The following is a 26,218-nucleotide window of genomic DNA, read 5'->3' as shown; positions in this document are numbered from 1 at the left end:
TCATTGGTTAATATTCACTGTAGTAGAAACATCTGTTGTGTTGGTAGAATGTGTAAAGACCCACCTCATTGGTTAATATTCACTGTAGTATTACCATCTGTTGGGTTGGTAGAATGTGTAAAGACCCACCTCATTGGTTAATAATCACTGTAGTAGAAACATCTGTTGTGTTGGTAGAATGTGGAAAGACCCACCTCATTGGTTAATATTCACTGTAGTAGAAACATCTGTTGGGTTGGTAGAATGTGTAAAGACCCACCTCATTGGTTAATATTCACTGTAGTATTACCATCTGTTGGGTTGGTAGAATGTGGAAAGACCCACCTCATTGGTTAATATTCACTGTAGTAGAAACATCTGTTGTGTTGGTAGAATGTGGAAAGACCCACCTCATTGGTTAATATTCACTGTAGTAGAAACATCTGTTGGGTTGGTAGAATGTGTAAAGACCCACCTCATTGGTTAATATTCACTGTAGAATTAACATCTGTTGTGTTGGTAGAATGTGTAAAGACCCACCTCATTGGTTAATATTCACTGTAGTATTACCATCTGTTGGGTTGGTAGAATGTGGAAGTAGGTTATTATTACTTATTACAAATCTGCAGTTGTCTGACTATTATATTATTATTTAATGAAATAAATGTAAAAATGCACTTTTTGTCTGGAAATAAAATCAACATTTATCTGCGTTTCCCTCCAGTCAACAGACGGAGATGTGCGTCTTTCAGGCGATGCTTTCAGCGTGACGTATAATCTAGTGGACGGAACACTTCTTCAACAACATCTGGTCAGACACCTCGGTAGCTTCCTAGCCGAATCATTCAAGCTGTTCAGACTGCTTCGGTGTATATTTGTCACTGTATTTTAAACATAATTCTGTCTTATAACTATTTTCTCCATTTAATGTCATATTTCTGTTTAGTCAGGTAACGGTAGCTGGCTTGATAAATTAGCCTATCACTAGGCTAGTCGCTAACTAGCTAGGTTAGCTGGCCAACATTCCCGACCATGAGTTCACTAAGTTACTCTCCTGTTAAAGAAGAGGAGGTCTGCTGGACGGAGAAAGACACTCTAGTGAAAGAGGAGGAGGAAGAGAGTCTGTGGCTGAACGTGGTCGTGAAAGAGGAAGAGGAGGATGTCACAGTACAAAAAGAAGTTGAGGGTGAGGCTGTTACATTGAAAGAAGAAAATAAAGATGATGCTTTTTTTGGAGTGAAGGAAGGAGAGAGAACTGTCATATTGAAGGAGGAAGAAGAAGAGGAGGAGACAGAAGATCTGAACACCAGTAAGTCCTGTCTTGAAAATAGTTGTTGAACTGATGCGTGGTTTTAAAACAGCATTCTACTGAAGTTCTGAGCTTAAATGCCGTTTTTTAATGTAGGAATTGATAAAGCTACACTGTAAGATGTGAATACCATCAACAAGCTGGCCAACAACAAAACTTTAACAATGGATTTGCAGCAAAATCACAACTTAGATGTCTCACAGAATGGACTAGCCCTCATTCAATACTGCAATTCCATTGTATTAAACTGGAGGGCAATTCCTAGGCCAATATTAACTGCGGTCAAGTGAGCAGACAGTCGCAAAACGCGGTCAGTCCATCTGCTCTTCAGTTTCTTCCTGAAATCGCATGCGCAAATTGACTTTACGGAATCACGTATTTTTTCTGGTAGGGAAACTGAGTTGGATGGACTCTCATGCACAGATAGTCGAGACATGGCTACAAATCATTCCAAGAAAACCGTTTGACGCACACTTTTAATTTTGGCGTTGTCAAAAAGGACTTTGATATCGTTGCTAGAGTGAGGCTGCAGTAGTCTAACATGGTGCTGTTTAGCAAATGTTGAATTGTTAAAGCAAGTTGTTTACAGTCATGACATACTTTTGTATAGATAGTGTATGTGGACACCCCTTCAAATTAGTGGATTCGGCTATTTCAGCCACACCTGTTGCCGACAGGTGTATAAAATCGAGCACACAGCCATGTAATCTCCATAGACAAACATTGGCAGTTGAATAGCCTTACTGAAGCGCTCAGGGACTTTCAATGTGGCACCGTCATAGGATGCCACCATTCCAATAAGTCAGTTTGTTGAATTTCTGCCTTGCTAGAGCTTCCCCAATCAACTGTAAGTGCTGTTATTGTGAAGTGGTAACATCTAGGAGCAACAACCGCTCAGTGGTGGGCCACACAAGCTCATAGAACGGGACCGCCATGTGCTGAAGCGCGTAACGAGTACAAATCGTCTGTCCTCGGTTTCAACACTCGCTACCAAGTTCCAAACTGCCTCTGGAAGCAATGTCATCACAATAACTTTTTGTCAGGATCTAAATGAAATGGGTTACCATTGCAGCCACATACAAGCCTAAGATCACCATGCGCAATGCCAAGCGTCAGCTGGAGTGGTGTAAACGCTACAGCATACAATGACATTCTAGACGATTCTGTGCTTCCAACTTTGTGGCAACAATTTGGGGAAGACCCTTTCCTGTTTCAGCATGACAATGCCCCTGTGCTCAAAGCGAGGTCCATAAAGAAATGGTTTGTCGAGATCGGTGTAGAAGAACTTGACTGGCCTGCACAGAGCCCCGACCTCAACCCATCGGACACCTTTGGGATGGATTGGTACGCCAACTGCGAGCCAGGCCTAATCGCCCAACATCAGTGCCCGACCTCACTAATGCTCTTGTGGCTGAATGGAAGCACAGCAATGTTCCAACATTTAGTGGAAAGCCTTCCCAGAAGTGTGGAGGCTGTTATACCAGCAAAGGGAGGACCAACTCCATTTTAATGACCATGATTTTGGAATAAGTTGTTCGACAAGCAGGTGTCCACATATTTATGGTCATGTAGTGTATCTACTGTAGTCCAAAGTTGCTCTATAGCTCTGTCACCGAAATAAATGTATTTCCTGTTGCCAAGTCATTTCCGGTTTCTATGCCTTTAGTTTTCCCTGTGGACCAATTTATGGGTGAATCCTGAAAGCTATAGATGGATTGTTCCAGAACGTTGTGTTTTTAGGGATTCATATTGATTCTTGTAGAAACGTTCAATTTTCTTCCACATTGTTCTAGTGTTCTTCCACATTGTTCTAGTGTTCTTCCACATTGTTCTAGTGTTCTTCCACATTGTTCTAGTGTTCTTCCACATTGTTCTAGTGTTCTTAAGTATGAAGCTGTTAATGTTCTATATTTTATCCTTTGAAAACAGATACGTACAATTATTGTGTGGATGAGCGAGTGCATCTTCAATCTGTACCCATTGTTCCTCTTTAGTGCATTTAACTATACAGTACCAGTCAAAAGTTTGGACACAGCTACTCATTGAAGGGTTTTTCTTTATTTTTACTATTTTCTAAATTGTAGAATAACAGTGAAGACATCAAAACTATGAAATAACACATATGGAATCATGTAGTAACCAAAAAAGTGTTAAACAAATCAAAATATATTTTAGGTTCTTCAAAGTAGCCATCCTTTGCCTTGATGACAGCTTTGCACACTCTTGGCATTCTCTCAACCAGCTTCAGCTGGAATGATTTTCCAACAGTCTTGAAGAAGTTCCCACATATGCTGAGCACTTGTTAGCTGCTTTTCCTTCACTCTGTGGTCCAACTCATCACAAACCACCTCAATTGGGTTGAGGTCGGGTGGTTGTGGAGGCCAGGTCAACTGATGCAGCACTCCATCACTCTCCATGGTCAAATAGCCGTTACACAGCCTGGAGGTGTGTTTTGGGTCATTGTCCTGTTGAAAAACAAATGATAGTCCCACTAAGCACAAACCAGGTGATATGGCGTGTCGCTGCAGAATGTTGTGGTAGCCATGCTGGTTAAGTGTGCCTCGAAATCTAAATAAATCACAGACAGTGTCACCAGCAAAGCACCCCCACACCATCACATCTCCTCCATGTTTCACGGTGGGAACCGCACACGCGGAGATCATCCGTTCACATACTCTGCGTCTCACAAAGACACGGCGGTTAGAATCAAAGATCTCAAAACAGTTGAACGGATCCCCCCCCCCCCCCCCCCCCGCTCTCAGAATGTTGACTTTGTTCTGATAATTCCACATCTTAAGGGTATTTAGTGTTTTTCTGCTTAACGCCGGTTCAGTGGCATTGGGCATCTTTGACTATTGTTATCTACATTGCTCCAGATCCTCCGGTGATACAGCCACGCCAAGCTCCTCCAATATCAGCTTGATAAAGGAACTGGAAAGGTCTCTTTTTTTTACCTCATTTTCCGGTAGGGACAATATTCTCATGTTTTGTCTCAATCTGTTTTCTAGCTGATCCAGCTCATCTTCTAAAGTTTGCACCTTTGTTTCCAGATGGGGTATTGTGATGTGATTATGGGGTATTGTGATGTCATTATGGGGTATTGTGATGCCAATTTTGTTGTCTTGTTTGTCCACGCACCCACCCTGCACATCTGACAGATTCCACTTTCCTTTCTAACAAATCCACCCTTTTAACAACAGATTGCTACAGTTTTTTTATTTTGGTGTTGTAGCATTGAGAGTATTTGAGCTATGCTTTCCTGGATATCCTTTAGCTGTTTGTTGCTCTCATTTGCATCTCCAAGTTGTTCTTTGTCTTTTCCTCTGAGGGAATCCATGGCTTGTTGGGTTCGAGTCTCAGCGTCGCTTTACTCACAGATTGGTTCACTGTTGTATGTAACTGACCTCTCACTCTCCCCCGGTTGCTTGGAGAAAGATTAATCTATCAGTTTTAAAGGCTTCGTTTAAACTATGTTGTCTGGCTTCTACATGTAATCACAGTTTTGATGTTCATGCGCCTCTTTACTGAACCAAGTTTATTTTTAAGGATGAAAGGTTTTAGGATGAAAATTTGTCTCAGGTTGAGGATCTGATTGTGATTTAAAAATGTAATAAAAATGTATGCACTCTACTATAAGTCGCTCTGGATAAGAGTGTCCGCTAAATGACTAAAATGTAAATGTAAAAAATGATTTAAAACCTAATAGGAAGACAGTGTTATCAGTTTTGATCTCTCTGTTAAACTAAATACCCTCTTTGTCTTTGGCAGGAGAGAGACCAAACTCAGAGGAACCAGAGGCAGAGGCGTCCAAAACAGCAAGACGACACCACTGCTCCCAGTGTGGAAAAGTTTTTTCCCGTTTAGCATCCCTGAAAAGACATAAATGAATACATACAGGAGAGAAGCCTTACTACTGCTCCCAATGTGGAAAGAGTTTTACCCAGTTAGGAACCCTGAACATACATAAGAGAATACACTCTGGAGCGAAGCCTCACCAATGCACCAAGTGTGGAGAGGGTTTTTCCCATTTAAGGTTCCTGAAAATACACGAAAGAATACATACAGGAGAGAAGCCTTTCCACTGCTCCCACTGTGTAAAGTGTTATATCAAGTTAGGGAACCTAAAAGAGCATGAGAGGAAACACACAGGAGAAAAGCCTTTCCAATGTTCCCATTGTGGAAAGCGTTTTACCTATTCACGGAACCTAAAAGGGCATGAGAGAATACACACAGGAGAGGAGAGGACTTACTATTACTGCTCTCAGTGTGGAAAGCATTTTAGTTGGTTAAAGGACCTAAAACGGCATGAGAGAACACACACTGGAGAGACCCCTTATCAATGCTCTCAGTGTGGAAAGGCTTTCTCTCGTTTAGCGTCCCTGAAGATACACAAAAGAATACATACAGGAGAGAAGCCTTACCACTGCTCCCAATGTGGAAGGAGTTTTACCCAGTTAGGAAGCCTGAGCATAAGATAATCCACTCTGGAGCGAAGCCTTACCATTGCGCCGAGTGTGGAACCATTTTTTCTCATTTAGGTTCCTTGAAATTACATGAAAGAATACATACGGGAGAGAAGCCTTACCACTGCTCCCACTGTGGAAAGCGTTTTACCAGGTTAGGGCACCTAAAAGAACATGAGAGGACGCACACAGGAGAAAAACCTTTCCAATGTTCCCAGTGTGGAAAGAGTTTTACCCATTCACAGACCCTCAAAGGGCATGAGAGAATACACACAAGACAGGAGAGGACTTACTATTACTGCTCCCAGTGTGGAAAGAGTTTTAGTTGTTTAAAGTACCTGAAAAGGCACGAGAGAACACACACTGGAGAGACCCCTTACCACTGCTCCCAGTGTGGAAAGAGTTTTACCCAGTTTGGGAGCCTGAACAAACATAAGAGAATACACTCTGGAGAGAAGCCCTAGCGGTATACAATAAAGACTGTATACCTGGGTATTTGGAAATAGCCACCATGGGATGGTTTTTCAATACATTATAATATTTGTAGCCACTTCAGTAAATACCTGTAGTCAACTTGTGCAATACATTAGGAGATAAAGCAGATGGCGATCTTCATTTCACCTGTCACATTATTTTACATTATGAAGCTAACCGTAGTTCCCCAGAACAGTTGAACCAGTCATGTGTTTGTTTGTAAATAACAACAGAAAGCGAGAGCAGCTGAGTTCAGATGTGTATTGACCGGGGTCACGTTATATAATGAAAGTCATCAGTGTTTTTTTGGTTCAATAGCGTGATCACTTAAGTGTCACTAAAGCTTTACCTTCACAGAAAATACATTAGTGCAACACATTTGTCCAGAAAATAGCTTAATTTTCATCAGATGACAAACAGAAATTCAACGCTATTTGGCTGGCAGCCACACAAGTAAATGAGTTTACAATGAAAATCAAGGTCTTTTTTTTTTAAACGATGCATGGCCATCATCATATTTCTAAACGTTTTATAATAGAAAGAATGTAGCCAGCTACCATTCCTAATGTTTTGTTTTAAAGTGAATCTGTCATTTTAGCTGATAAAAGTAGTTTACAGGAGAACAGCACCAAGTAGCTCCACAATGTCTGAAGCAGAAATCACAATAACAAGAATCTTAGCTCTACAGGTACAAAACGCAGACAGATTTTTCTGACGAGTTTTACATATTTATCCTGCATGAAAAACTCATAATTCTGCATAAACGCCAAGTTTAACTTGCTAGTTATCTCAGTAGGTGGCTGAATTAGTAAGGAGACGGGGCATCATATATTGTTAACTTTCTGCTATGTTTGAAAAGGTCAAAGCACTTTGAATTAGTTATTTTTTAAAATCTACACACAATACCCCATAATGACATCACAATACCCCATAATGACAAGGCAATAACAGGTTTTTAGATACTTTTGCAAATGTATTAAAAACTAAAAACAGAAACCTTATTTACATAAGTATTCAGACCCTTTACTATGAGACTTGAAATTGAGCTCAGTTGAATCCTGTTTCCATTGATCGTCCTCGAGATGTTTCTACAACTTGATTTGAAGTCCACTTGTTTTAAATTCAATTGATTGGACATGATTTGGAAAGGCACACACCTGTCTATATAAGGTCCCACAGTTGACAGTGCATGTCCGAGCAAAAACCAAGCCATGAAGTCGAAGGAATTATCCGTAGGTTTCCAAGACAGGATCTGGGGAAGGGTACCAGCAGCATTGATGGTCCCCAAGAACACGGTGGCCTCCATCATTCTTAAATGGAAGAAGTTTGGATCCACCAAGACTCTTCCTAGAGCTGGTCGTCTGGCCAAACTGAGCAATCGCGGGAGAAGGGCCTTGGTCTGGGAGGTGACCAAGAAGTCACCTCCCTGAGTTCCTCTGTGTAGATAGGAGAACCTTCTAGAAGGGCAAACCAATCAGGCCTTTATGGTAGAGTGGCCAGACGGAAGCCACTCCTTAGTAAAAGGCACATGACAGCCCGCTTGGAGTTTGCCAAAAGGCACCTAAAGGACTCTGACCATGAGAAACAAGATTCCCTGGTCTGATGGAACCAAGGTTGAACTCTTTGGCCTGAATGCCAAGCGTAACGTCTAGAGGAAACCAGGCACCATCCCTACGGTGAAGCATGGTGGTGGCAGCATCATGCTGTGGGGATGTTTTTCAGAGGCAGGGACTGGGAGACTTGTCAAGATCGAGGGAAAGATGAACGGAGCAAAGTACAGAGAGATCATTGATGAAAACCTGCACCAGAGTGCTCAGGACCTCAGACTGGGGCGAAGGTTCCCCTTCAACAGGACAATGATCCGAAACGCAGAGCCAAGACAACGCAGGAGTGGCTTCGGGACAAGTCTCAATGTCCTTAAGTGGCCTAGCCACAGCCTGGACTGAAACCTGATCGAACATCTCTGGAGAGACCTGAAAATAACTGTGCAGCAAAGCTCCCCATCCAACCTGACAGAGCTTGAGAGGATCTGCAGAGAAGAATGGGAGAAACTCCCCAAATACAGGTGTGCCAAGCTTGTTGTGTCATACCCAAGAAGACTGGAGGGTGTAATTTCTGCCAAATGTGCTTAAACAAAGTAATGAGTAAAGGGTCTGAATACTTATGTAAATGTCGTATTTCCATTTTTTTTATTTTTATACATTTGCAAAAATATCTAAAAGCCAGTTTTTGCTTTTTCATTATGGGGTATTGTGTGTAGATTGAAGAGGAAAAAAACTATTTTAATCAATTTTAGAATAACGTAACAAAATGTGTAAAAAGTCAAGGGGTCTGAATACTTTCCGAAGGCATTCTATGGTATGAGCATTTCTTGAGTCTAAACTTGAAACAGTCGTTTTGTTTCATTTAGATAATTAGTATTCATCAAGCTAAATTAATATGAAAATGTGATTACGTTGTTGACATGAAACATTCACTACATCCTGACTGTTCCCATATTAAAACATTCACTACATCCTGACTGTTCCCATATTAAAACATTCACTACATCATGACTGTTCCCATATTAAAACATTCACTACATCATGACTGTTCCCATATTAAAACATTCACTACATCATGACTGTTCCCATCAGTATTATTAAAACATTCACTACATCATGGCTGTTCCCATCAGTATTATTAAAACATTCACTACATCATGACTGTTCCCATATTAAAACATTCACTACATCATGACTGTTCCCATCAGTATTATTAAAACATTCACTACATCATGACTGTTCCCATATTAAAACATTCACTACATCCTGACTGTTCCCATATTAAAACATTCACTACATCCTGACTGTTCCCATATTAAAACATTCACTACATCATCACTGTTCCCATCAGTATTATTAAAACATTCACTACATCATGGCTGTTCCCATATTAAAACATTCACTACATCATGACTGTTCCCATCAGTATTATTAAAACATTCACTACATCATGACTGTTCCCATATTAAAACATTCACTACATCATGACTGTTCCCATCAGTATTATTAAAACATTCACTACATCATGACTGTTCCCATATTAAAACACTCACTACATCATGGCTGTTCCCATCAGTATTATTAAAACATTCACTACATCATGACTGTTCCCATATTAAAACATTCACTACATCATGGCTGTTCCCATATTAAAACATTCACTACATCATGATTGTTCCCATATTAAAACACTCACTACATCATGGCTGTTCCCATCAGTATTATTAAAACATTTACTACATCATGACTGTTCCCATCAGTATTATTAAAACATTCACTACATCATGACTGTTCCCATATTAAAACATTCACTACATCATGACTGTTCCCATATTAAAACATTCACTACATCCTGACTGTTCCCATATTAAAACATTCACTACATCATGACTGTTCCCATCAGTATTATTAAAACATTCACTACATCATGACTGTTCCCATCAGTATTATTAAAACATTCACAACATCATGACTGTTCCCATATTAAAACATTAACTACATCATGACTGTTCCCATCAGTATTATTAAAACATGCACTACATCATGACTGTTCCCATATTAAAACATTCACTACATCATGACTGTTCCCATCAGTATTATTAAAACATTCACTACATCATGACTGTTCCCATATTAAAACACTCACTACATCATGACTGTTCCCATATTAAAACATTCACTACATCATGACTGTTCCCATATTAAAACATTCACTACATCATGACTGTTCCCATCAGTATTATTAAAACATTCACTACATCATGACTGTTCCCATCAGTATTATTAAAACATTCACTACATCCTGGCTGTTCCCATATTAAAACATTCACTACATCATGACTGTTCCCATAATAAAACATTCACTACATCCTGGCTGTTCCCATATTAAAACATTCACTACATCATGGCTGTTCCCATATTAAAACATTCACTACATCATGACTGTTCCTATATTAAAACATTCACTACATCATGGCTGTTCCCATATTAAAACATTCACTACATCATGGCTGTTCCCATATTAAAACATTCACTACATCATGACTGTTCCCATCAGTATTATTAAAACATTCACTACATCCTGACTGTTCCCATCAGTATAATTAAAACATTCACTACATCATGACTGTTCCTATATTAAAACATTCACTACATCATGGCTGTTCCCATCAGTATTATTAAAACATTCACTACATCATGACTGTTCCATCAGTATTATTAAAACATTCACTACATCATGACTGTTCCCATCAGTGTTATTAAAACATTTACTACATCATGACTGTTCCCATCAGTATTATTCAAACATTCACTACATCATGACTGTTCCCATCAGTATTATTAAAACATTCACTACATCATGGCTGTTCCCATATTAAAACATTCACTACATCATGACTGTTCCCATATTAAAACATTCACTACATCATGACTGTTCCCATCAGTATTATTAAAACATTCACTACATCATGACTGTTCCCATATTAAAACATTCACTACATCATGACTGTTCCTATATTAAAACATTCACTACATCATGACTGTTCCCATCAGTATTATTAAAACATTTACTACATCATGACTGTTCCCATATTAAAACATTCACTACATCATGACTGTTCCCATCAGTATTATTAAAACATTCACTACATCATGACTGTTCCCATCAGTATTATTAAAACATTCACTACATCATGACTGTTCCCATATTAAAACACTCACTACATCATGACTGTTCCCATCAGTATTATTTAAACATTCACTACATCATGACTGTTCCCATCAGTATTATTAAAACATTCACTACATCATGACTGTTCCCATATTAAAACACTCACTACATCATGACTGTTCCCATAAGTATTATTAAAACATTCACTACATCATGGCTGTTCCCATCAGTATTATTAAAACGCTCACTACATCATGACTGTTCCCATCAGTATTATTAAAACATTCACTACATCATGGCTGTTCCCATCAGTATTATTAAAACGCTCACTACATCATGACTGTTCCCATCAGTATTATTAAAACATTCACTACATCATGACTGTTCCCATATTAAAACATTCACTACATCATGACTGTTCCATCAGTATTATTAAAACATTCACTACATCATGGCTGTTCCCATCAGTATTATTAAAACATTCACTACATCATGGCTGTTCCCATATTAAAACATTCACTACATCATGACTGTTCCCATAAGTATTACTAAAACATTCACTACATCCTGGCTGTTCTCATCAGTATTATTAAAACATTCACTACATCATGGCTGTTCCCATATTAAAACATTCACTACATCATGACTGTTACCATATTAAAACATTCACTACATCATGACTGTTCCCATCAGTATTATTAAAACATTCACTACATCATGACTGTTCCCATCAGTATTATTAAAACATTCACTACATCATGACTGTTCCATCAGTATTATTAAAACATTCACTACATCATGACTGTTCCATCAGTATTATTAAAACATTCACTACATCATGACTGTTCCCATCATTATTATTAAAACATTCACTACATCCTGGCTGTTCCCATATTAAAACATTCACTACATCATGGCTGTTCCCAACAGTATTATTAAAACATTCACTACATCATGGCTGTTCCCATATTAAAACATTCACTACATCATGACTGTTCCCATCAGTATTATTAAAACATTCACTACATCATGACTGTTCCCATATTAAAACATTCACTACATCATGACTGTTCCCATATTAAAACATTCACTACATCATGACTGTTCCCATATTAAAACATTCACTACATCATGACTGTTCCCATATTAAAACATTCACTACATCATGACTGTTCCCATCAGTATTATTAAAACATTCACTACATCATGGCTGTTCCCACATTAAAACATTCACTACATCATGACTGTTCCCATCAGTATTATTAAAACATTCACTACATCATGACTGTTCCCATATTAAAACATTCACTACATCATGACTGTTCCCATATTAAAACATTCACTACATCATGGCTGTTCCCATATTAAAACATTCACTACATCATGACTGTTCCCATCAGTATTATTAAAACATTCACTACATCATGACTGTTCCCATCAGTATTATTAAAACATTCACTACATCATGACTGATCCCATCAGTATTATTAAAACATTCACTACATCATGACTGTTCCCATCAGTATTATTAAAACATTCACTACATCATGACTGTTCACATCAGTATTATTAAAACATTCACTACATCATGACTGTTCCCATATTAAAACATTCACTACATCATGACTGTTCCCATCAGTATTATTAAAACATTCACTACATCCTGACTGTTCCCATATTAAAACATTCACTACATCATGACTGTTCCCATATTAAAACATTCACTACATCATGACTGCTACCATCAATATTATTAAAACATTCACTACATCATGACTGTTCCCATCAGTATTATTAAAACATGCACTATATCATGACTGTTCCTATATTAAAACATTCACTACATCATGGCTGTTCCCATCAGTATTATTAAAACATTCACTACATCATGACTGTTCCCATCAGTATTATTAAAACATTCACTACATCATGACTGTTCCCATATTAAAACATTCACTACATCATGGCTGTTCCCATCAGTATTATTAAACTGGTTCCCATCAGTATTATTAAAACATTTACTACATCATGGACTGTTTCCATCCGCTATCAGTATTATTAAAACATTCACTACATCATGAACTGTTCCATCAGTATATTAAAACATTCACTACATCATGACTGTTCCCATCAGTATATTAAAACATTCACTACATCATGGCTGTTCCCATCAAGTATTATTAAAACATTTCACTACATCATGACTGTTCCCATCAGTATTATAAAAACCATTTCACTACATCAGAGCTGTGTCCCATCAGTAATTATTCAAACATTCCACTAACATCATGGACCTGTTCCCATATTAAAACACTCACTACATCATGGCTGTTCCCATATTAAAAACATTCACTACATCAGGGCTGTTCCCCTCAGTATTTATTAAAACATTCACTACATCATGACTGTTCCCATCAGTATTATTAAAAAATGCACTATATCATGACTGTTCCTATATTAAAACTTCACTACACTCATGGCTGTTCCCATCAGTATTATTAAACATCCACCTACATCATGAACTGTTCCCATCAGTCATTATTAAACACTCACTACATCATGGACTGTTCCCATCAGTATTATTAAACATTCACAACAACATGAACTGTTCCCATATTAAAACATTCACTACATCATGACTGTTCCCACAGTATTATTAAAACATTCACTACATCATGACTGTTCCCATCAGTATTATTAAAACATTCACTACATCATGACTGTTCCCACAGTATTATTAAAACATTCACTACATCATGACTGTTCCCATATTAAAACATTCACTACATCATGACTGTTCCCATATTAAAACATTCACTACATCATGCTGTTCCCATCAGTATTAAACATTCACTACATGCTGTTCCCAACAGTATTATTAAAATATTCACTACATCATGACTGTTCCCATATTAAAACATTCACTACATCATGACTGTTCCCATATTAAAACATTCACTACATCATGACTGTTATGTGATTTTCTTTCAAGAAAAAGGACATTTCTAAGTGACCCCAAACTTTTGAACGGTAGTTTACATGTACATGATGTATTGTTACACCATGTAGGAGCAGTATAGACCTAGTCTGTTCATTATATACATCTACATGATGTATTGTTACACCATGTAGGAGCAGTATAGACCTAGTCTGTTCATTATATACATCTACATGATGTATTGTTACACCATGTAGGAGCAGTATAGACCTAGTCTGTTCATTATATACATCTACATGATGTATTGTTACACCATGTAGGAGCAGTATAGACCTAGTCTGTTCATTATATATATCTACATGATGTATTGTTACACCATGTAGGAGCAGTATAGACCTACAGTAGCTGGCTACTTATTTAGATTTGGTTTGACTTAATGAAACTGCCTTAAATGTTCTGTAGTAAAAAAAAAAAAATATTCGCACTAATCAATCACCACATTCAGGTCTTTGTATGTCTCAATTTAATGGTATTATTTAATTAAATCCATGTAAAATAATCTTTGTCTGAATATAAAATGTGATCCTCAACTGCGTTTCCCTCCAGTCAGCAGACGGCGATGTGCGTCTTTCAGGCGATGCTGCAGCGTGACGTATAATCTAGTGGACGGTTCTTCATAAACAGCTCGTCAACCACCTCGGTAGCTTGCTAGCCAACATAGCCGAAAGATTCAACCTATTTATACGTTTTCGGTCTATATTAGCTACTGTGTTTTAGACACACTTCTATCGTATCTACTTGTTAACCTATTTAATTTAATATTACGTTATTGTTTATTAGTCAGCTATAGTAGCTGGCTGGTTAAGTTAGCATTAGCCTAGTCGCTAATGATAGCTAGCTAGCTAACATCCCCGAACATGGGCTCCCTAAACTACTCCCCTCCTGTTAAAGAAGAGGAGGTCTGCTGGACGGAGAAAGAAGCTCTGGGGCTGAACATTGTCGTGAAAGAGGAGAAGGAAGAGGAGGATGTTACAGTAAAACAACAAGTAGAGGGTGAGGCTGTTACAGTGAAAGATGAAGAGAAACGTTTCAGTTAAACAAGAGGAAGAAGAGGATGATGCTGTTTTTGGAGTGAAGAAGGAAGGAGAGATTACTGTCACATTGGAAGATGAAGAGGAGGAGACAGGAGATCTGATTAACACCAGTAAGTACCACCTTCAATTAGTTTTTAACTTTGGATATTCGGAGTTGGCTCGTCAATACCTCTTCAACGGAGGGTCCTGGGATGATGACTGATATGTCTAGAATCAGACGACTTAGAGAACAAGCTACCCCTTGTTTTCTCCGTTCCGTTTCTAAAAAGTGACTTAACATATATATTTGAGGAGGGTCTATCTGCTGACCGCAGACTGGGGGGGCCACGGCATGTAGTGATTTTAATGTAGTGATGTTTTACTACACACCGTGACCCCCAATAGAGCCATGTGAGAGTTGGGTTGGCTACACCAAAGATTATGGATATACTGACAAGATGTCTCTCCGTCCTGACAAGGGGAGTCGTTGTCCACAAAGCGGCACTGTGGGTTGTCTATCTCCCACCTATCCTGTCTTTGGATTGGTGGATACATCTTATTATTGTTTATTTTCTATGAGGGTTGTTGACGTCAACCGCCTGTATTCAATGGAGAGAGATGCTAAGCTACTAGCATGAATATGCATAGCGATCTGGAGACAAATCCTATAGTGTTTTTATCAAAGTTGTCGGTATGTCACGTGTCCACAAAACAACTTAATCATTACGAAACTTCTGTTAGATCAAGTAAACCTCATGTAGCAAATAAGCCATTCATTTTGTTGTTGACCAAATTCGACACTTTCCACATTGGGATGACAATTGTTTCAACTTGGATACAGCCTACTGTAGCCTACTGGCATGACCTAGAGAGATACAACCTACTGTAACCTACTGGTATGACCTAGAGAGATACAACCTACTGTAACCTACTGGCATGACCTAGAGAGTTACAACCTACTGTAACCTACTGGCATGACCTAGAGAGATACAACCTACTGTAGACTACTGGCATGACCTAGAGAGTTACAACCTACTGACCTACTGGCATGACCTAGAGAGATACAACCTACTGTAACCTACTGGCATGTCCTAGAGAGTTACAACCTACTGTAGACTACTGGCATGACCTAGAGAGTTACAACCTACTGTAACCTACTGGCATGACCTAGAGAGATACAACCTACTGTAACTTACTGGCATGACCTAGAGAGTTACAACCTACTGTAACCTACTGGCATGACCTAGAGAGTTACAACCTACTGTAACCTACTGGCATGACCTAGAGAGATACAACCTACTGTAACCTACTGGCATGACCTAGAGCGATACAACCTACTGACCTACTGGCATGACCTAGAGAGTTACAACCTACTGTAACCTACTGGCATGTCCTACAGAGATACAACCTACTGTAGCCTACCTGCATGTCCTACAGAGATACAACCTACTGTAACCTACTGGCATGTCCTAGAGAGTTACAACCTACTGTAACCTACTGGCATGACCTAGAGAGATACAACCTACTGTAACCTACTGGCATGACCTAGAGAGATACAACCTACTGTAACCTACTGGCACGACCTAGAGAGATACAATCTACTGTAACCTACTGGCATGTCCTAGAGAGTTACAACCTACTGTAACCTACTGGCATGACCTAGAGAGTTACAACCTACTGTAATCTACTGGCATGACCTAGAGAGTTACAACCTACTGTAGCCTACTGGCATGACCTAGAGAGTTACAACCTACTGTAACCTACTGGCATGACCTAGAGAGTTACAACCTTCTGTAACCTACTGGCATGACCTAGAGAGATACAACCTACTGTAACCTACTGGCATGACCTAGAGCGATACAATCTACTGACCTACTGGCATGACCTAGAGAGTTACAACCTACTGTAACCTACTGGCATGTCCTACAGAGATACAACCTACTCTAGCCTACCTGCATGTCCTACAGAGATACAACCTACTGTAACCTACTGGCATGTCCTAGAGAGTTACAACCTACTGTAACCTACTGGCACGACCTAGAGAGATACAATCTACTGTAACCTACTGGCATGTCCTAGAGAGTTACAACCTACTGTAACCTACTGGCATGACCTAGAGAGATACAACCTACTGTAACCTACTGGCATGACCTAGAGAGATACAACCTACTGTAACCTACTGGCACGACCTAGAGAGATACAATCTACTGTAACCTACTGGCATGACCTAGAGAGATACAACCTACTGTAGCCTACTGGCATGACCTAGAGAGATACAACCTACTGTAACCTACTGGCATGACCTAGAGAGATACAACCACTGGTTTGCATGCATTTCTATGCAGTCAAATTACAAACATCAACATGCAACAACAACCAACGTGCTGTTAGGTGAAGTTATGGGTCCTATAGTAGGTCTATGTTGTTAGGTGAAGTTATGGGTCCTACAGTAGGTCTATGTTGTTGTTAGGTGAAGTTATGGGTCCTACAGTAGGTCTGTGTTGTTGTTAGGTGAAGTTATGGGTTCTACAGTAGGTCTATGTTGTTGTTAGGTGAAGTTATGGGCCAATTTGTTAAACACTTAGTGTACAAACCCTCATTGTCAGGCTGATGGCAAAGCTAGCCAAATAACATTTTACTGGTAGAAATGTTTTTTTTTAGTATAAAGCAGTTGATTTGCAACAATAAAAGAAACATTTTATTAAGCAGGACATTCAATCGAGCCTTACAATTATAATCCAAAATAGTGTGAATTGCACTCATAAGCAACCTGTAAATGCATTCAGCCTATGAGAACTCCCCTGAGTTTTCCCCCACGGTGGTGAATTAGTGAATAGACACAGAGCTTAATGTGAGTTTCCTTGAGTAGCACTCCTGATCTTGTCCTGATAGTGCGCTGTAATATTCAGAATACATTGTGAAAAACGAAAATCTTCGCTCACCATTTTTGCTCCAGGCAGATATACTACATCCATAACTAGTGGTTTCCTCATTACCAGATATACTACATCCATAACTAGTGGTTTCCTCATTACCAGATATACTACATCCATAACTAGTGGTTTCCTCATTACCAGATATACTACATCCATAACTAGTGGTTTCCTCATTACCAGATATACTACATCCATAACTATTGGTTTCCTCATTACCAGATATACTACATCAATAACTAGTGGTTTCCTCATTAGCAGGGAGGAGTTTCTACAACCAAATTGCGTGTGCATCGCTGCAATTTTAGCAAACACAGAAAGGGGCCTATATTGGAGGCCAAAAGTCATCTGGCACACTGCTTAGGTCTTGACTGTCTTAAGATAGTCTTGTCAAATGTTGTACAACTTCATGGGTACTCTCTGGTCATCCCTTTTTACCTCAAATAAACAGTGGATTTCTGCTGTTGTGGGCATTTAACCATCTGTATGACTTTGTTGTTCACACAGGAGAGAGACGGGACTATCGTGGATCCTCTGGGGAGCCTCAACAACATCATGATGCTGACGAGGCAGAGAAGAGTCCCTCCAGATCAGAACTCCTCAAGAAACACCTGCAGAGACCCACAGGGAAGAAATCTCACTGCTGCTCTGACAGTGGGAAAATATTAAACTCCTCAGTAAAACTTAAAGTACATCAAAGAATTCACACTAAAGAGAAACCTTTTGGCTGTACTCAATGTGGGAAGAGTTTTGTTCGTTCTAACTGTCTGAAGAGACACCAGATAACACACACAGGAGAGAAAGCTTTTAGCTGTAATCAATGTGGAAGGAGTTATACCCTGTCAGGTAGCCTGATAGCACATCAGAGAACACACACAGGAGAGAAACCTTTTAGCTGTACTCAATGTGGGAAGAGTTTTTTTTCGTTCTAACTGTCTGAAGAGACACCAGAGAACACACACAGGAGAGAAACCTTTTAGCTGTAATCAATGTGGAAAGAGTTTTACTGAGTCAAGAAGCCTGATATCACATCAGAGAACACACACAAGAGAGAAACGAGAGAAACCATATAGCTGTACTCTATGTAGGAAGAGTTTTGTTCTTTCTAGCAGTCTGAAGGTACACCATGGAACACACACAGGAGAGAAATCTTTTAGCTGTGATCAATGTGGGAAGGGGTTTGTTAGTTCTTGTGGTCTGAAGGTACACCATAGAACACACAGGAGAGAAACCTCATAGCTGTGCTCAATGTGGGAATAGATACTCTGATAAACAGAGAAGAGTCTCTCCAAATCAATGTGGGAAGATTTTTCTGCATCTAGCAGTCTGACTCTACACCAGAGAATACACACAGGAGAGAAACTTATAGCTGTGATCAGTGTGACAAGAGATACTCTGATAAAAGATCTCTGATCAAACATCAGAAAATACATGAAGGAATTGTTTCATGATATCAATGAATTAATGTCACAATGTAGAATGTTTTAACATTGTAGTAGGAGTATTTTAATGATGTCACAATGTAGAACCCTAAACGTTTGTCCCCTGTTCTATTGATTTCAACATGATATGGATATTAGCCTCAGGGGGAAAATCCAGGCTCTGAAATGGAAGAGTTACTATTTATGTGATTTAATAAAAAGTGACTAACAACAAAAGAGCTGTGTTACACTTACCACGTTGGTGACCCACTGGAATCAAAATGCAACACTTCAAAATGTATCTGGCTGTTTTCTACAAATTGTCCTCTAACCAGTGATGTACACATTATTCCCAGATTCCATGTGGTTTTTGAGCTGTTAGTTTTAACAGGACGTGCAACCTCATCTCCCTTCTGTCGACACAATTGATTTCAACATGATATCGATGAGTTATGACAAATAAGTGTTGCGTTCCTTTATTTAGCGACCCCTACATTGAAATGCATCTCTCCAAAATGTAGCTGACTGTCTTCTGCAGGTTGTCCTCTAACCAGTGAGGTGAAAGATATCTCCCATTTCCATGTGTTTTTTTAGTTGTGCTAGTTTCAACATCATGTACAACCTGATTTTCCCCCCTTAATCGATATCAGTGATTTATTGCTACTTGTCAAAACAACAGCGTTTTTGGTGCTTGTGCAGTTTATAACGTGCTTGTATAAGTAAATACAAGTAATATGATTATTGTGGCAGATGTTTGTGTAGATAGTACATTTTAGGTTTTCAATTTATCACAAACTGTTTCTGCATTTGGACTATTGATTTGGACACGTTTAAACTGTGACATTGGGGATATCCCATCTAGCACAATGTCGTTGAAAATAAGACTATGCCCGACATTCAATATAAGTTTGGTTTTAGTTGAAAGTGAAAGTTGAAAAGAAAACAATTTAATTTCAACTTACTTGCAGCCTAAACACATAGTCACAGTACAATAATCAATTATATGAACAATCCTACATCACTCCAGTATTTATTTACAACATTCAAGTACTAATTGTCTTTATTCCACTACTGAAGAAGCAGGACTCAAATCACCTCATATTTCAAACATTCAGCCTGACAAAAAATACATGTTTTATTATTCCATGCCTCACCATTAAGTGAAATATTGCTAATACATATTAACAAAGGGGTGTACATTTGGTTTTTATATTTCATGTTTAATATTCATGTAAGATTTAGTAATCATAATTATTTATGCAACCAACTGACAATCTTTTGGTACAATTATATTGATATTGTTGCCCTGCTTTTAGAATATCAGGGTTCATTCTCAGATGTGCCAACCCAAATGTACTAGAGCATGACATTGGGGACTGGACCCCGATCCAACAACATGCCTATCTAGTGAACCCTGAAAAGAGAGAGAAGCTCTGCAGTGAGGTGGAAAGTTACTACGGATATTGCAGGAGTTTCCTCTTGAAATCAGACATGTCCGTGGTAAGGAAACTTGGTTTCTGATTGTCTCAAGGGTGGGCAGTTAAATAGTTTTGTGTTTTGTCAGTGCATTACAATTTATTTTGACTGCATGTTTTTCCGTATTGGAGATGAGTTTTGTTTGGGCTCGTTCCAAGGGGATGAGAGTTCTAGAAGCTAGTGAGTTTTAGGAAGACGAGAGTTCTAGAATCTAGTGAGTTTTAGGAAGACGAGTGTTCTAGAAGCTAGTGAGTTTTAGGAAGATGAGAGTTCTGGAAGCTAGTGAGTTTTAGGATTCTATAGTAAGAAAAAGGATAAATAAATATTTCGATTATATATTATTATTTAGAAATGTGTTTTTCTTGTTTTTTTCTTGTTGCCCGTCAAGCTGGTTAGCACGTTTAGCTCGTTAGCCCGTAAAGCTCGTTAGCACGTCTAGCTCGTTAGCACGTTTAGCTCGTTAGCCCGTCAAGCTCGTTAGCCCGTCTAGCTCGTTAGCCCGTCTAGCTCGTTAGCCCGTCTAGCTCGTTAGCCCGTCTAGCCCGTTAGCACGTCTAGCCCGTTAGCTCGTTAGCACGTCTAGCTCGTTAGCACGTCTAGCTCGTTAGCACGTCTCGCTCGTTAGCACGTCTCGCTCGTTAGCCCGTCTAGCTCGTCTAGCTCGTTAGCACGTCTAGCTCGTTAGCCCGTCTAGCTCGTTAGCCCGTCTAGCTCGTTAGCCCGTCTAGCTCGTTAGCCCGTCTAGCCCGTTAGCACGTCTAGCCCGTTAGCTCGTTAGCACGTCTAGCTCGTTAGCACGTCTAGCCCGTTAGCACGTCTAGCTCGTTAGCTCGTTAGCCCGTCTGGCTCGTTAGCCCGTCTGGCTCGTTAGCCCGTCTGGCCCGTTAGCCCGTCTGGCCCGTTAGCACGTCTAGCTCGTTAGCACGTAGGACGCACTGATTGGTGTCACCTCGTTAGTCAGTATGTGTTACACCTGTGCTGGCTTGTCCATCTCGTTAGTGGGAAGGTGTTTCACCTGAGCTGGTCCAGGTTCTATTTAAGAGTGTCTGGCCCAGTGCTCCAGTTGTCTTGATACATGTGGAGAGTCAACACCTTTAGTTGCGCCACCTTTTTGGTTTGCTTCCTGTCTTTAAGTTTGGTGTGGGTTTTTCTTTTGTTTGCCTCTTCTTGGGCAGATTTAGTGGGTCTCATGGTGGGTGTCTTTTATGTCCCAGTTGTTGTTACTAGTCAACTTCCAGTGGACACTGAGAACAAGATTATGTTATAATACTTGTATTGCTTCAAATGGTTGTTTTATGCAACAGAATAGAGGGTTCTTAGAACTATTGTATCTGTGTGTTCTACTGAGGATGGGCTTCTGGGAGAAAACACTGACAGGAGATTTACAATGTCTTTTGGGTGATAAAACCTAAAGAGACCGCATTCCAGAGCATGAGTTAATGTTTCTGTTCTATATGGTACCAGGGAGAGATGACCTCAGGGCCAGACCCTTGTCTCTACACAAAGAGTAGTGTTTTTACAGCAGATACTTAGAATTCTCAGCAGACAGTATCTTTCATACAAATCTTAACCTTGTGACCCGTTCTATACATCTATTGTTCGTCATGTAGGTTGAAAGGGGTGTATCTTGGCTATAAAAGACCATTGTACTTTTGTTTTGTGGCTCTCAACGAATCATCTTGGGGTGATTCATCTCTTAATGAATCATCTGGGGGTGATTCATCTCTCAACGAATCATCTGGGGGTGATTCACTGGGGGTGATTCATCTCTCAATGAATCATCTGGGGGTGATTCGTCGACCAGCCATCATTATCGTAGAGCACTCAATTGATTCTCTTTGTATGTGTGTGTTGTATTGACCTGCTCCCTTATAAGTGAATAAAGATTTAGTTTAAGAATAACTCTGACTTGTGTGATGTTTGTCTCTCCTCATTTGATTTGAAAGAAAATAACAACCACATTTGGCGATGAGAATCCCTACCTGGGCTCGAACCAGGGACTCTCTGCACACATCAACAACAACAACCCTCAAAGCACCGTTACCCATTGCTCCACAAAAGCAGCGGCCCTTGCAGAGCAACTACTTCAAGGTCTCACATCGCCGATTGAAACGCTATTAACACCCCACACTAGCTAGCCATTTCACATCGGTTATTTACTATTTTATTGAATAAACCTTTTTCCATAAAGTTAGAGTCCTAAGTCATTTCAGAGTTTGCTAAATCCAATGGTTCTAACCGAGAGTCACCTTAACTTTATTGACGACACCCAAATGGATACTGTCATTAACGCGGGTCTTCAATAATTACACATAATACTTAATACTGTAGCTGTTTAGTTAGTTGAACATGTGACTATCATCAGCTGATCCAGGAAATCATTTTCTGAATGACAGTCACATGACAAACATCACGACATGGGTATATTTGTTGTTAGGTGAAGTTATGGGTCCTACAGTAGGTCTATGTTATTCTTAGGTGAAGTTATGGGCCAATTTGCCAAACACCTAATTTACAAACCCTCATTGTCAGGCTGATGGAAAAGCCAAAGATTATTTTACTGGTTGAAGTGTTTTTTTTAAGTACAAAGCGGTTGATTTGCGATGATGACACAAACATTATATTAAGCAGAACATTCAAACGAGCCTTACAATTAGAATCCAAAGTAGTGTGAAATGTACTCATAAGCAACCTGGAAATGGAGGTTACTCCCCTGAGTTTGCCCCCATTCACATTCAGAATACATTGTGAAAAACTAAAATCTTTGTTCACCATTTTGGCTCCAGGCAGATATAGTACATCCATAACTATCGGTTTCCTCATTAGCAGGGAGGAGTTTCTACAACGAAATTGCATGCGCATCGCCCTCGTGCCACAATTTTAGCAAACACAGAAAGGGGCCTATATTGGAGACCAACAGTTGTCTGGCACACTGCTTAGAGTTTCAACAACATGAATAACTTATTTCTAGCCTACAATCATCGGTTACTACTAAAATATGACTATTCTTGCTCATTTTAAGACAATTGTCAAGTAATTTTTACATTCATTACAGACGTCAATTGTTGTACAACATTATGGCGCCGCTGTTGGCATCACCTTTTACAGTGGATTACTGCTGTTGTGGGCCTTTAATCATCTGTCTGACTTTGTTGTTCACACAGGAGAGAAACTTCACTATTGTGGATCCTCTGGGGAGCCTCAACAACCTCATGATGTTGAAGAGGCAGAGAAGAGTCTCTCCACATCAGAACACCTCAAGAAACACCTGCAGAGATCCACAGGGAAGAGAACTCACTGCTGCTCTGACTGTGGGAAGAGATTTACTTCCTCATCAGGCATTAAAATTCATCAGAGAACACACACAGGAGAGAAATATTTTAGCTGTGGTCAATGTGGGAAGAGTTTTGGTCGATCTTGCCATCTGACTCAACACAAGAGAATACACACAGGAGAGAAACCGTATACCTGTGGTCAATGTGGGAAAAGTTTTGGTCAATCTGGCAATCTGGTATCACACCAGAGAACACACACAGGAGAGAAACCTTATAGCTGTGGTCAATGTGGGAAGAGGTTTGCTACATCTAGCGCTCTGACTCTACACCAGAGAATACACACAGGAGATAAACCTTATAGCTGTGGTCAATGTGGGAAGAGGTTTGCTGCATCTAGCACTCTGACTCTACACCAGAGAACACACACAGGAGAGAAATCTTATAGCTGTGATCAATGTGGGACGAGTTTTGCTACATCTAGCGCTCTGACTCTACACCAGAGAATACACACAGGAGATAAACCTTATAGCTGTGGTCAATGTGGGAATAGGTTTGCTGCATCTAGCACTCTGACTCTACACCAGAGAACACACACAGGAGAGAAACCTTATAGCTGTGGTCAATGTGGGAAGAGTTTTGGTCGATCTTGCCACCTGACTCAACACAAGAGAATACACATAGGAGAGAAATCTTATAGCTGTGGTAAATGTGGGAAGAGGTTTGCTGCATCTAGCACTCTGACTCAACACCAGAGAATACACACAGGAGAGAAATCTAATAGCTGTGGTCAATGTGGGAAGAGTTTTGGTCGATCTTGCCATCTGACTCAACACAAGAGAATACACACAGGAGAGAAACCGTACACCTGTGGTCAATGTGGGAAAAGTTTTGGTCAATCTGGCAATCTGGTATCACACCAGAGAACACACACAGGAGAGAAATCTTATAGCTGTGGTCAATGTGGGAAGAGGTTTGCTACATCTAGCGCTCTGACTCTACACCAGAGAATACACACAGGAGATAAACCTTATAGCTGTGGTCAATGTGGGAAGAGGTTTGCTGCATCTAGCACTCTGACTCTACACCAGAGAACACACACAGGAGAGAAACCTTATAGCTGTGGTCAATGTGGGACGAGTTTTGCTACATCTAGCGCTCTGACTCTACACCAGAGAATACACACAGGAGATAAACCTTATAGCTGTGGTCAATGTGGGAATAGGTTTGCTGCATCTAGCACTCTGACTCTACACCAGAGAACACACACAGGAGAGAAACCTTGTAGCTGTGGTCAATGTGGGAAGAGTTTTGGTCGATCTTGCCACCTGACTCAACACAAGAGAATACACATAGGAGAGAAACCTTATAGCTGTGGTAAATGTGGGAAGAGGTTTGCTGCATCTAGCACTCTAACTCAACACCAGAGAATACACACAGGAGAGAAATCTTATAGCTGTGGTCAATGTGGGAAGAGTTTTGGTCGATCTTGCCATCTGACTCAACACAAGAGAATACACACAGGAGAGAAATCTTATACCTGTGGTCAATGTGGGAAAAGTTTTGGTCAATCTGGCAATCTGGTATCACACCAGAGAACACACACAGGAGAGAAACCTTATAGCTGTGGTCAATGTGGGAAGAGGTTTGCTGCATCTAGCACTCTGACTCTACACCAGAGAACACACACAGGAGAGAAATTGTATAGCTGTGATCAATGTGGGAAGAGTTTTGGTCGATCTGGAGAGCTGACAGGGCACCAGAGAACGCACACAGGAGAGAAATCTTATAGCTGTGATCAATGTGGGAAGAGTTTTACTACATCTTGCTCTCTGACTTCACACCAGAGAACTCACACAGGAGAGAAACCTTATATCTGTGGTCAATGTGGGAAGAGTTTTAGTCAATCTAGCTATCTGACAATGCACCAGAGAACGCACACAGGAGAGAAATCTTATAGCTGTGACCAGAGATAATCTGATAAAAGACTTCTGATCAAATATCAGAAAATACAGACATGAAGGAGTTGTTTCATGATATCAATGAATTAATGTCACAATGTAGAATGTTTTACCATTGTAGAAGGATAATTTTAATGATGTCACAATGTAGAACCCTAAACGTTAGTCCCCTGTTCTATTGATTTCAACATGATATGGATATT

At 39.7% G+C, this 26,218-nt stretch overlaps 1 protein-coding gene across 1 annotated transcript in view; it reads left to right on the top strand.

The window, feature by feature from the left end:
• The window catches only part of LOC115186536 (zinc finger protein 420-like), a gene marked incomplete at its 3' end in the record, with an annotated part of 42,693 nt that extends 16,678 nt beyond the window's left edge, over window positions 1-26,015 (top strand). The window contains exon 2 of the mRNA XM_029746149.1: window positions 24,371-26,015. Coding sequence (XP_029602009.1) covers window positions 24,371-26,015 — 1,645 coding nt within the window. The remainder of the gene's footprint in view (window positions 1-24,370) is intronic.
• Window positions 26,016-26,218: the final 203 nt, after the last annotated feature.

Source organism: Salmo trutta, unplaced genomic scaffold (genome assembly GCF_901001165.1).
Source record: "Salmo trutta unplaced genomic scaffold, fSalTru1.1, whole genome shotgun sequence".
Lineage (NCBI taxonomy): Eukaryota > Metazoa > Chordata > Actinopteri > Salmoniformes > Salmonidae > Salmo > Salmo trutta.
Note: the sequence above shows the minus strand (reverse complement) of the source record. Positions and strands in the feature narration are given on the sequence as shown.